Source organism: Colobus angolensis, unplaced genomic scaffold (assembly GCF_000951035.1).
Source record: "Colobus angolensis palliatus isolate OR3802 unplaced genomic scaffold, Cang.pa_1.0 Scaffold40, whole genome shotgun sequence".
NCBI classification, from domain to species: domain Eukaryota; kingdom Metazoa; phylum Chordata; class Mammalia; order Primates; family Cercopithecidae; genus Colobus; species Colobus angolensis.
In genome coordinates this window covers 5587381-5601129 of record NW_012117377.1, presented here as the reverse complement: position 1 = coordinate 5601129, position 13749 = coordinate 5587381, and the positions used below count along the sequence as shown (strand labels likewise).

The window sequence follows — 13749 nt, the reverse complement described above, 5'->3', positions numbered from 1 at the left end:
ATGGGCAAGGACTTCATGTCTAAAACACCAAAAGCAATGGCAACAAAAGCCAGAATTGACAAATGGGATCTAATTAAACTAAAGAGCTTCTGCACAGCGAAAGAAACTGTCATCAGAGGGAACAGGCAACTTACAGAATGGGAAACAATTTTTGCAATTTATTCATCTGACAAATCTGACATATCCAGAATCTACAAAGAACTCTACTTCTGATTTTTAAAATTTAAATTGCCCTACCTTGCTTTGGGAATAAAAGGAAAATATTCTTTTAAAGAAGTATTGGCTAATCCATGTATTAACCACCATTTCCTTTAAGAATCATGTGTTTCTGATTCTTTATTGTGAACATGCAAGAACTCCAAACTTTTTCTATTTACTCGATCACTGGTTTTAACATGGTAATATAGAGTTTTAACTTTTTTGAATTTGGATTTAGCTTTTTAAGTTATATTTGTTTTGTACAGCAACAAACCATAAGACATTGTGATATTCTCTTGGTAGTGATCCAGCTACCACTTGAGTATCTTAGTATACAGATTGAATGTGTTTGTAGAGTATTTCATACTGAGACCTATAAAATATAGGTTTATTTCTATTATAGTATTTTTTTGTAATTACACGTAACATTATTTTTGTTGGACTAGAGGATTCATAGGACCTGATTAAATCCTTTATATCATAAATGAAATACTACTTTATAATTACATGGGTAAAGTGATTAGTAGTATGGTGTGTTCTATGAGCTCACAGAGTTTCCTATTCATTTTTGTGTGCCCAGCATTTTGCATAGTGCCTGGCCCATAACTGACATTCATATACATCATTTGGTTCATGGATACTTAGCAAATTTAGTAAGAACAGTCAAGTTGTGCATGACTACTTAGTCATTATGTTACTCTTTTAATATTTTCCCAAACCACTGCCTACATAAATACAAGAATTTTATTCTTTTCTAAGCCATTCCTTTTCAGTGATCTGCTTGAGAATGGTAATTAAAGTAATGTATTTTATTGTTTTCAGCAGCCTTATAAATTATGGTAATTGATATTTGGAATCTGATAACAGCACTTTAAGTAACTCCTAAAAGTTTGGTGTTGAGAAGTTCTTTAAATTATAGCATTTAAACTTCATTTAGATATGGTGTTGAAAATATACTTTTAATTCAGGATAGTGCTTTTAAAGATGATGAACTTGAGGGCTTAGATGTAAAGTACTTTGAAAAGGATCACACCGCTGATTGTGTTAGAGCCTGGATTTTAATTTCTTATTCTGATTGCAAAGTCCATTATCTTAATTACCTTATATCATCATAGTGGGAACCTGAAGTAAAACTGAAATAGTGAACCTCAGACTGGGCATTCTTTCTTTGCTTCTGTGCTGTATTTCTCTGTACCCCATAGTTCATTCTTGAATATTTCTCTTGGGCACGCCCCTCATTTAAGTGTCTGTCCTCCATTCTTTACATTTAAAGCCAATCAGTTGCCCAGTCATCAAGTATTTATTATATTCTCCTATGTCCTATCACTGTCCTACGTGCTATAAGAAGAACTGTGCACACAATTCCTAACTTTCAAGTAATTTAGCTCATGAACTACTGGCTGGAAATTTAATAGAACTTTTGAAAAGAAGGATATGGGGAGTAACAGTTGGCTTCAAAGAGAGTCAGACTGATGGGCAGAGTCAGTCACAGGAAGTGGTTGGCTCTTTATTAGTATAAATGAGTATAATGTCTTTGGTATTTTAAACCTTACATCTTTCAAATGAACACTGTTTCTGCTTATTTTTTGTGGAATACTATATTTTGTATTTTTTAACTTTCATATTTCAAAAAGTATGTAATGCTGCTATACAGAGTTGAATTGTGATATAATAGATTTTATGACCTGTTGATTCTACCACCTTTTCATTATTTTGCACATCCCCAGGTTCTCACTTTCCTCCGTACCCTTTTTAAATTTCTTGGTTGATTATCGTAATTACTCCCTTGCCTTGGATTCTCAATTCTTTTCTGTTTTCTTGCTTTGACAAACTTACTTGGTTAAAATACAGCCTTGCTTAAATTCATTACTCTGTGTTCCTCACCTGTACACATGCAGCTGAATATATTTGAGAGAAAATACACAACCATGATCTCTGTTACTACTTTAAATTCTTCATTATTAAATTCAGGTTGGTCCTTCATCCTTCTTGGCTGTCATGGTAGATTTCCCTAGTCTGTACTTTCGTTTTCCCAGAGTGCTATTTCATATCTTTTTTTCTTCAAAGCCCGATGGATCCTTTTGCAACCTATTTCCGATGGCTTTATATCCTAATTCATTGGAAAAAACCAGAAGCAGTGAGAAAATAATTTCTACCAGCTTTTACTTGCTTCTGTACTCCTAATTGCATTTGGGCCCTTATATCTTCTCTCTTATTTCATTACTAAACTATTTATACTCCTGATTAGAGCTACCCCTTTACTTGTCTAGTAAATTTAATCCCTTCTTGCTTCTGTAGGAACATTGCTTTAGAAATTATCATTTGGTAGCATCAAAATTACCTTCTTTGTTGGATTATTACTACCAGAATTCATTCATTTGGAAAGTATTTATTGAGTACTGTGTCTGGCATAGTTCCAAGTGCTAAGAATATGTGAATGGAGCTTACAGTCTAGTTGAAAAGACAGTAAGCAAAAAAGATACTAAAAAACTTCATATCAAATGTTAGAAAATAGTAACATGGCATGGAAAATAAAAAATAGAGCAGGTAAGAGAAGATGGAGGGAGAGTCCTAAGTAAGGGGTACAGATTGCAGTATTAAATAGGATGTTTAAGGTAGGCAGCTGTGCAGATGTGTGGGGTGGGAAGAGTGCTAGGCAGAGGGCAAAAAGTTCTAAAACAGAAAGAGTGTAGTGCATTGTTGAGGAAATGCAGGGAAGCCAGGGTGGCTGGCAGAGCAGCCTGAAAGAGTACTAGGGAAGTAGGTCAGAAACTTGAGTAGGGTCGGTGGGAGGGTCAGATGACGTAGGACACCTGCTGATCACTTAAAGGCCTACTCTTCTATTCTTAGTGAACTGAAACACTGCAGAACTTTTTTGCAGATCTTCATTTTAAGAAGATTTCTGGCTGTTGTATTGAGAACAGACTGCAGTGAGGGGCAGGGGAAAGCTATTCTAAGGTTTTTGGAATCATCAGGTGAGAGACAGTGATGGCTTAGTCTGAGGTAGTGGAGGTGGTGAGAAGTTATCAGAAGCAGGTTATGTTTTTAAAGTAGAAACACCAGGATTTGCAGGAGTGAATGTGATGTCAGAGAAGAGAGGACTCCAAGGGGATTCTTGGGTTTTCAGCTTGGGCAATTGAAAGGACGGAGGTGTCGTGTGAGATAGAGAAAGCCATAGTAGAGGCTGGCAGAAGGAGGATCAGGGTTGAGAGAGATCAAGAGTTCACGTTTGGACATGTTCAGATGTCTCCCAGAGCACAGTTTCTGTCTTTAACTTCTGTAGTCACTCAGCATCTCTAAACAGGAAGAATCTGGTCTTAGGGCAGCTGGGAGGTTTAGGCATTGGGCACGGAGAATCTGAACTAGAATTACAGCAGTGGAAAACCGGTTGTGAATGGTCTCCCACTTACAGTAGTTCAGTGTAATGATGTCTTGTACTTTACCATGCTCCTGACAGCAATACATACTCAATGGAAACTGTATTTCAAATTTTGGATTTTTGTCTTTTCCTGGGCTAGTAATTTGCTGTGTGATACTCCCTAGTGATGCTGGGCAGCAGCAGGAAATCATAGTTTGCAGTCAGCCACATGATCACAACATGCATAGTAGATACTCTACAGTGTACTGTGTTGCCAGCATTTTTCTGGATGCTCTTATTTTTTGTGTTTTCACATCTCATCATGTCGACAAAACATCCATCTATGTGTAGTATTCAATACTCTATTACAAAATAGGCTTTGTGTTAGATGATTTTGTCTAGCTCTAGGCTAATGTGAGTGTTCTGAGCATGTTTAAAGTAGGTTAGGCTAACCTATGATCTTGGGTAGTCTAGGTGTATTAAATGCATTTTTCCTTACAGTATTTTTGACTTTCAGTGGATTTATTGGAATGTAACACAGTCATAAGTCAAGGAGCACCTGTAATGACAAATAGTAACAGTATGAAAAAGGAAGATCACTTTATCTTTCAGCCTGGGTGATGGAAAAATTATGCAAACCAGGAGGAGAAATGCATTTTAGGGGGAAAATACTAAGTTTGGTTTCAGGAGTGGTCCAGTAATTCAACCAGGTAGAAATACTCACTACGTATTTAGACGTGTGTGTTAAAATAGAACTCCATGGTGAAAAAAGTTTGGATTTTGATATTGGTAAACTGAGAGATGATTGCTGAAAACATGAAAACTGTTAGAAAAGAAAAGAAAACTAAGCAGAGATCCTTGGGTGAATCATTTCTCTCAGTGTAAAGGGCCAGTAAAGAACTAATCTGGGACTGGGCACGGTGGGTCAAGCCTGTTATCCCAGCACTTTGGGAGGCCAAGGCGGGTGGATCACTTGAGGTCAGGAGTTCGAGATCAGCCTGGCCAACATGGTGAAACCCCGTCTCTAGTAAAATTGGAAAAATTAGCTGGGTGTGGTGGTGCGCGCCTGTAATCACAGCTACTTGGGTGGCTGAGGCATGACAACCACTTGAACCCAGCAGGCGGAGGTTGCAGCGAGCCAAGATCGGGCCACTGCACTCCAACCTGGGTGACAGAGCGAGACTCTGTCTCAAAAAAAAAGAAAGAAAAAGAAAAAACCACAGCTAATCTGAGTGATGAATTGGAACCGTAAAGACAGAAATGGTGGTTGATAGTTGCTAATGATGGAGATAGGACACAGCAGATAAGCACTGAGAAAAGACTTGAAGTTTTCAATAGAGATAAATTAGTTTCTTTCAAAAAAGCAGAGTCAGCAGACACTGTACCCTATTTTTTTCTTGGTGTCCAATACCACTTATCCTTTAAAATCCAACTCAGATATATGCCAAATAATAGTTAATGTTTGTTGAAAGCTTACAGGTCTCATATTATGCTAATATTACATGAGTTTATTATTAATTCCTATATCAATTCTATGATGTAGATACTGTTTCCTACTTAACTGTTGAAGACTAGAGTTAAATTAATTTGTCCAAGTTTGTATAGTTAATGGCATGAAAAAATAATTGAATCCAGGTACACCAGTGTCAGAATCCATACTTTAGGCTCATGTTCTTTGACATCTTCCTAGTTATTCACTAACAGAATTCAGTCACATTTAGACTGACTAGCTCTCGGGGCTATGGATACTAAGTGTTACAGGCAGTTTATATTGTCAAAGGGCTTATAATCTAGGTAAGGATAAGTGATATTTGTAATTTTCTTAAAATGATAAGTAATACTGTAAGATAGTCTATGGTAAGTGGCAAATGAGGGATATGGTAATAAGTAATGAGAATTGAGAGGATGAAATGGCCAATCTAGGGCCAGGTGTTACGGAAGGTTTCATGGAAGGAATAATGTTTGATCCGGACCTTCAAGGATCAGAATTATTGTGACTGCAGGTGATGCATATGGATAGAGATTAAATAAGTGGGGGAAGTATTTCAGATGACAAGAACAGCTGGAGCAAAGGCATAAATAAAGGAAAGAGTAAGATGTGTTTGGGGAAAATTATATAGTCCAGTTGAGGTGGTTAATGTGGCCAGAATGGGTGAAGGATTGGAAAGGAAGACTAAGGTCAGGCTGTGAATAATACTGAGTGGAGATCCATAGAAAGCTGTGAGTTCACACTGGGTTTTGTTTAAAATAGAACTCTGTAGTTCTCAATTATTTACTTCTTGGTTTAAATGTATCCATATTTAAAGAAACATTTTATTTTATTCTTAGAATGCCAATTAATGAAAACAGAACGACCAAAGCCAAACACATTTATAATCAGGTGTCTCCAGTGGACCACTGTTATAGAGAGAACATTTCATGTAGATACTCCAGAGGAAAGGTAAGAAATTCATTTGTTTTCATTTTGTGAAAAAGCAACATTTGTGAAAAAGCAACACTCCATCTAATGTATTTGTGTCTGACTTTATTATTTGTAAATATATGTAAATATATTTTTTAAATGCTATAGTCTCTAAATTCTTGTTTCTGGCATAATACATGAATAACAGTGGCTTACAAAATAATACTTAATACATCAGAACCTCTGGGCACACTAGAAGATATACTTTCAGAGAAACAGAACATTTAAATGTTAAAATATACATTTAAAAAGACATTTTTGGCCTGGCACGGTGGCTCACGCCTGTAATCCCAGCACTCTGGGAGGTCAAGGCGGGTGGATCATGAGGTCAGGAGATTAAGACCATCCTGGCTAATACGGTGAAACCCTGTCTCTACTAAAAAAATATAAAACAAATCAGCTGGACATGGTGGTGGGCGCCTGTAGCCCCAGCTACTCAGGAGGCAGAGGCAGGAGAATAGCATGAACCTGGGAGATGGAGCTTGCAGTGAGACGAGATCGCACCGCTGCAAACTCCAGCCTGGGTGACAGAGAGAGACTCTGTCTCAAAAAAGAGAGACATTTTTATAGCCAAACTACCTTTTTAAAAAAATTGTATGATTGTATTCATACTTGCAATTCTGAGGCTAGTGATAGCAAAAGATTGCAATTAACATGCCATTCTAAATTAATTGCAAGTGGCTGCCTGGAGCACTAGGTTGCTAAGGATTCTGAGATTGGGTCTAAGGAGCGGGAGGGAGGATTAATTAGCATTGACTGTCATTATTGCTAAAGTGGGTAGTGACAACACTGTAGTAACCAACTCATCCACTTCATCGGGTCCACGTTTTTTTCCTCCTGATCTATCAGTTTTTACAACTACTTCCCAATTCTGTATCCACTCACTCTGATACTGAGTTAGGTCCAGCGACCACAGGCACAAAACCGTTATCCTGCACATGGTATATTTGATCCTAGTCAGAAGCTTTGTGAAGTTAAATCTTATTAGCCTTATTTGCCAAATGAATACATTAAGTTTTAACAGCCTTGTCTAAAATTTTAATAAAAGCACAATGGTAAAGTATTATTTTAATAACCCTTTTGATCAGTAGAGTTAATGGTAATGTATGATTGATTAAGAAATATAGAAAAGAGTTAAGCAGTGATAATATTTCCTTTTGTGTACTTCCAATCTTATTCTGTGCAGATGTTATTAGGCCTTTAGTATATATACCGTTCTGGGTATGGGTCCCCGAGCTCCACCCCTCCCCGCATACCCTCCCCTCCCTGTACACCCTCCCCTCCCCACCATTGATCCTGGGCCTTTTCTCCCTTGATAATTAATACTGAGCTTTCAGTTTGTTGATATGTCCACCCATAATCCATAACCACTAAGTTGGGCTAATTCCTATGTATCTTTTCAGATCTGAACTTAAAATGTTATTTTTCCTATAGAACCTCTGACTCTTATAGACTAGGCAGGTTCCCCTGCTAGGTACTTAGATATTTTTCTTTGTACCTTTTCTATCAAGTATATTGTAACTGTAATCCTTGTTTGCCTTTCTCACTAAACTTTAAGATTCTTGATAGCAAAGATCATGGCTTCCTTGCTCATTTAAAAATTCTTTAGCACATAGTCCATGGCCCAGCACAGTATTTATTGACTGGCTGGATGAATGGAACTTTTCCCATGTCAATATATATTCTTTGAAAATGTTATTCTTAGTGGATTTTTAACATCTATTGAAGCACAATTCATTTTACCATTTATGTTACAAAGCTGGATTTCTATCAGATCTTAAGACTGTAAAGTCCTCTGCTATTCCTGTAATAATATACTATTTTGAACTGTCAGTTTTCATTTGCATTTATCACTATAAGAAAAAACAGTATTAGTACAAATGAAAAACAGCATACTTATCTTTGCCATTAGTTTGTGCATTTCTATATACCTCTAGAATCTGGTGTTTGGAAATTCTATATGACTCTAGATATCATTGAAGACTTAGAGAGGGTTAGTGTGAGTTAGAAAAAACTCTCTGTTTTTAGTATTCTGCCCAGTCTAAAATTTTTACCTGTCGTAAACTAAATGTATATCTCTTACCTATCTTACATTTATTTCAGTACATGATATAAGGTTGGACTGTATTTTTTTCTCAATGGCAAGCCCATCGTTTCATCTCCATTCATTAGATAATCCATTTTTTTCTCACCGATTGTGGATAACACATATACATATTTGGGCTTTTAGGATTTAGTCTTTTTTTCCCCTTTGACCTTTCTGTATTCTAGCATTAACACCACATGGCTTTAATTAGATAAACTTTATAAAATTTTTAACTGTTAATATAGCAACATATCCCTTATTTTTTTTTAATAAAAATGATCTTAGCTACATTAGTGCATTCTTTTAAAAAATTGTGGTAAGAAATTACATAATGTGAAATCCTCTTCCATTTTGAAGGGTATAATAGAGTATTGTTAACTATGTGCATATTATTGTACAGCAGATCTCCAGAACGTTTTCATCTGGCATGACTGAACCTCTGTTCCCATTGAACAACAGCTCTCCATTCCCCTATCCCCAGCCCCTGGAAACCACCGTTCTACTGTCTGCTTCTGTGAATTCGACACTTTAGACACGTCACATAAGTGGAATCATACAATGTTTGTCCTGTTACTGTCTTATTTCACTTAGTATAATGTCTTCAAAGTTAATGCATGTTGCAGCATAGTAGAGGATTTTCTTCTTTTTTAAGGCTGAATAATATTCCATTGTATGTATGTAACACATTTGCCTTCTTTCTTTTTTTGAGACAGGGTCTTGCTCTGTCACCCAGGCTGGAGTGCAGTGGTGTGATCATGGCTTATTGCAGCCTGAAACTTGGGGCCAAGGGATCCTCCCAGCTTAGCCTCCCCAGTAGCTGAGACTATAGCTGCACATGCAACTAATTTAAAAAAAAAATTTTTTTTTTTTTGTAGAGACAAGGTTTCTCTATGTTGCCAGGGCTTGTCTGGAACTCCCGGCCTCAAGCAATCCTCCTCCCTCGGCTGGAATTACAGGCATGAGCCACACTCCTGGCCAATACATTATCTTTATTCATTCATCTGCTGATGAGTATTTAGGTTTTTTCCACCTCTTGTCTATTGTGAATAATGCAACAATGAGCATGAGAGGGCAGATATTTATTTAAGTTCCTCATTTGACTTTGTTCGAATAAATATCCAGAAATGTGATTGCTGGTTCATATGGTAGTTCTACTTTTAATTTTTTGAAGAATCTCCATACTGTTTTCTATAGCATCTACATTATTTTACATTCCCAGTAATGGTGTACAAGGTTTTCATTTCTCCACATCCTTGCTGATACTTATTTATTTTTTATGTTGTTGCTTTTTAAAAATAACAACCATCCTAGCAGGTGTAAGGTGATATTTCATCGTGGTTTTGATTTGAACTTCCCTGATAATTCATAATGCTAAGCATTTTTCAAATACCTGTGTATCATTTGTATGTCTTCTTTGAAGAAATGTCTGTTCAAGTCTTTTGCCAAGTTTTTACTTGTGTTTCTTTTTTTTGTTGTCGCTATTGAGTTGTAGGAGTTCCTTATACATTTTGAATATTAAGTCCTTATCAGACATATGGTTTGTAAATACATTCTCTCATTCTGTAGTTTGCTGTTTTGTTCTGTTGTTTGCTGTTTTGTTCTGTTGCTTGCTGTGCAGAAGCTTTTTATTTTGATGTAGTTCTACTCTTCTCTTATTGCTTTTGTCAGCATCAAGAAATCATTTCTAAGGACCAAGTTATGAAACTTTTCTCCTGTGGTTTTTTCCTAGGAGTTTGTAATTTCATGTCTTATATTTATTCTTCGATCCATTTTGAGTTCGTTTTGTGTGTGTAAAATAAGGCTCCACTTTTATTCTTTTGCATGTTGATACCCAGTTTTCCCAGCACCATTATATTTCCACATTATGTTAGTCATGGCACTAACACAATTCAAAGATTATTTGACCATATATATGGTTTTATTACCTGGGCTCTCTGTTCTGTTCCATTAGTCTGTATGTCTTTATGCCAGTACCAAACTGTTTTAATTACTGAAGCTTTAGAATGCATTTTGAAGTCAGGAAGTATGAAGCCCTCAGCTTTTTGCTTTCTCAAGATTTTTTCAGCTATTTGGGATTCTCTGTGGTTTCCATATGAATTTTAGGATTGTTTTTTCTGTTTCTGCAAAAATGCTCTAGGATTTTGAAAAGGATTGCATTGAATATGTAGCTTACTTTGCGGTATTGACATCTTAACAATATTAAACCTTCCAGTGCATGAACATGGGATGTCTTTCCATTTATTTGTGTCTCCTTTCATTTCTTTCAGCAATGTTTTGTAGTTTTCAGGGTACAAATCTTTCACCTTCTTGGTTAACTTTATTCCTAAAGTACTTTATTCTTTTTGATGCTTTTGTAAATGGTATTTGCCTTAGTCCCTTTGGGCTGCTACAACAAAATATCATAAACCAAGTAGCTTGTAAACCATAGAAATTTATTTCTGACAGTTCTGAAGGCCAGGTGTTTAAGTTCAAGGTGTTGGCAAATTCACTGTCTATAGAGGGCCCTCTTCATGGTTCATAGAAGGTATCTTTTCCCTATATTGTCATCTAGTAAAAGTGCCAAAGGAACTCTCTGAGGACTTTTCTATAAATGCTCTATTTTAATTTATGAGTTCTATCATGACCTCACAAAGGCCCACTTCCTAATACCATCACCTTTGGGGTTAAGTAACCCAAAACATTTATTCTTTTGTAGATCTAGTATCTGCAGATAATAATAATTTTATCTCTTCATTTCTGATAGTTTTATGTATTATTTCTCTGTGTTTTTAAGCAATGTTTAATAATTTTGATGATAGCACATATACCTTTTTTCCTTATTTTATTGGATACACTTCACTTATTTACTGTTAAATATGATTTGTATATGTACTTTATTATGCTGCACATGACCATCCAAAATATAGACAAAGATTATTTTTCTCTCTTACAGCTAACTACTTTCACTATCACAACCATGGCCATTACACTCACGCTCACATACAGAAACACATGTACATGCGCACACATATACCTCGCCCCCACCATGTTCCAGATACATTGAACTCCTTGTTGTTTCTCAAGTACTAATGCTATATTGTGCTCTTACGTTACCTGTAGCTCTTCCCTTCTTGCCCTTTTGCCCCTACTGCTAGGAACACCTCATATCCTTTGCTTGTCTCTTGCTCATCCTGGTCAGTACCAATTCATTTTGCACATCTACATTCAAGAATTACCTTTTTCTTTGGGTCCCCATCACAAACTATTATTGTTAGAACACCACTGTACTCAGTGTATAGTTGTATCATTTTACCCGTAACATTTTATTATACTTCCTCATAATACCAAGGCCCCCCCCATAAGACTGTAAGTTCTTCCTAAGCCATTCCTTATTTAAACTTTAGGAGCACATATGTATTAGACATTTAATTAAATATTTATTAGTAAGTGAATAATCAGTTGGTGAAAATTATTTAATTTTTGTGTAAGTAGTATATGTACTTTTAAAATATTAATGTACTTCTTTCATAGAGGTCTCCATTATGTTTTTCAAATTAATTACATTTTTATACGTGACTTAGGAATTAGAAGATTGAATGCCGTCTTTCAGTTAGTCAGGTACTTTGGCCTGATACTCTTTTGCAGGAATTACCCCCCATACCCCTCCACCCTCACCAAATGGTGTAGGGTTATAGTTTAAGTATCATGAATTACGATGAATTAGGTAATTTGGGTCAGTAGTCCAGCTAACTACCATGAGTAAAGCTGGAAAAGACTTTAGTTTTTGTTTTTTAAAAAGGCACCAGAGAGCTGATAAGGCTAAGATTTATGGGGCCAAAGCTTTATTGAGGAAAGAAACCCAGAGAGTGAACCTACTTTTCCCTTTGAGTTACCTGCTAATTCTTGAAGTAGTATTGGAGATGGAGACATTTTGAGTAGCTCCCAGAGCTAGGAGTGATATTTTGGAATCTAGGATCTACCAAAGAGGAGACATGGTAAACCACTACTTTTTGGTATTGGTAGCTTAAAGGATTGTGCCCTATAAGAAAGAGTAAACTGGAAATAGATTTGCTTTGAGAGGATTGACGTATAGGTATAAATTATTTCAGTCCTGAAATTGAGTGAAGGTGATTCGACTTTGCTAGTTTTCCAGGAGCTTGCTAAAAGCAAATGTAAATTCTCTCTAACAGAATATTGTATCTTCCGAGACCTCACATTACCTCAATTTTCATGTGCTACGTCCAGGACTTGTTAAAAAATGAGTACACAAAAATTCAACACAATGTGGCCAAAATAACAGAGGAAAAAACAGACAATAGAATTATATTCATAGGAACTCTGGATAAAAGAACTATGCATTAATTAGTATGTTCAAGTATATTAAGATTGGGTGATTCTGCAGAGGGAAAGTATAAAAAAGAAACAAATGGGTAATAGCTTTGATTTGTAATCAAGGTAAAATTAAAAAGAAAGAACCCCATAGAAATTCTAAAATTGAAAACAAAACATTTGGAATTGTGAGTTCTAGCAGACGTCTTTAATGGCAAACTAGACCTCATATTAGAGACAATTAGTGAACTCAAAAATACATCAGAACAGAACGTTTATAATGAAACATGCAAAGATAAGAGGATAGAAAATAAAAGTAAGAATAGAAGGTAAGATAAAAACAATGTAGTGAGAATGTCTTACATATATAATTGGAGCCTCAGAAGAGGAGGAGAGAATAGAGCAAAAAGTATTTGAAAATATGATTGAAATTTTTTAAAAATAGCTAAAGATGTCAAACCATAGTTTCAAATGTCCTAAAATCTCAAGTAGGAAAAATATAAAGCAAATTCCTAATCTCATTAGACTATTCAAAAACAAAGATAGTGTAAAAATCCCCAATATAGATAGAGAAAAAATGTACTTTGCTTTCAGAGCAGCAACACCTAGACCAAAAGGTAATGTATCAATATGTGGGATGGAATAATAATGAAATATAATGGAATGATGTTCCCAAATAATGGAATGATAATGGAGTATTTCCAAAGATGATGAAATGATATCCCCAAAATTCTGAAAGAAAATGAGTGCTAAGAAACAACTTTTTTCCATGAATAAAAGTCAAAAGAAAATATTTTCAGTAAACAGTTGATAGAGGCTGGGTATTGTGTCTCATGCCTATAATCCCAACACCTTGGAGGCTGAGGCAGGAAGATCACTTGAGCCCCGGAGCTCAAGACCAGCTTGGGCAACATAGTGAGATTCTGTTTCTACTCCCCTCACTCGCCCCGCTGCCAAAATTTGATAGGATTTCTCAGTAGCACACCTGAAATAACTAACCTAGTATTTTTTTTTAAATTATTATTATTATACTTTAAGTTCTAGGGTACTTGTGCACAATGTGCAGGTTTGTTACATATGTATACATGTGCCATATTGGTATGCTGCACCCATTAACTCGTCATATACATTAGATATATCTCAATGCTATCCCTCCCCCTTCCTGCCTCCCCACAATAGGCCCCAGTGTGTGATGTTCCTCTTCCTGTGTCCAAGTGATCTCATTGTTCAATTCCCACCTGTGAGTGAGAATGTGCGGTGTTTGGTTTTCTGTTCTTGTGATAGTTTGCTGAGAATGATGGTTTCCAGCTGCATCCATGTCCCTACAAAGGACACGAA

At 36.1% G+C, this 13749-nt stretch overlaps 1 protein-coding gene across 3 annotated transcripts in view; it reads left to right on the top strand.

The window, feature by feature from the left end:
• The window catches only part of AKT3 (v-akt murine thymoma viral oncogene homolog 3), a 362354-nt gene that overhangs the window by 170959 nt on the left and 177646 nt on the right, over positions 1-13749 (top strand). For all 3 annotated transcript variants that reach the window (XM_011955703.1, XM_011955702.1, XM_011955704.1), the window contains one exon: positions 5885-5996. In XM_011955703.1, the coding sequence (XP_011811093.1) occupies positions 5885-5996 (112 nt within the window). The remainder of the gene's footprint in view (positions 1-5884; positions 5997-13749) is intronic.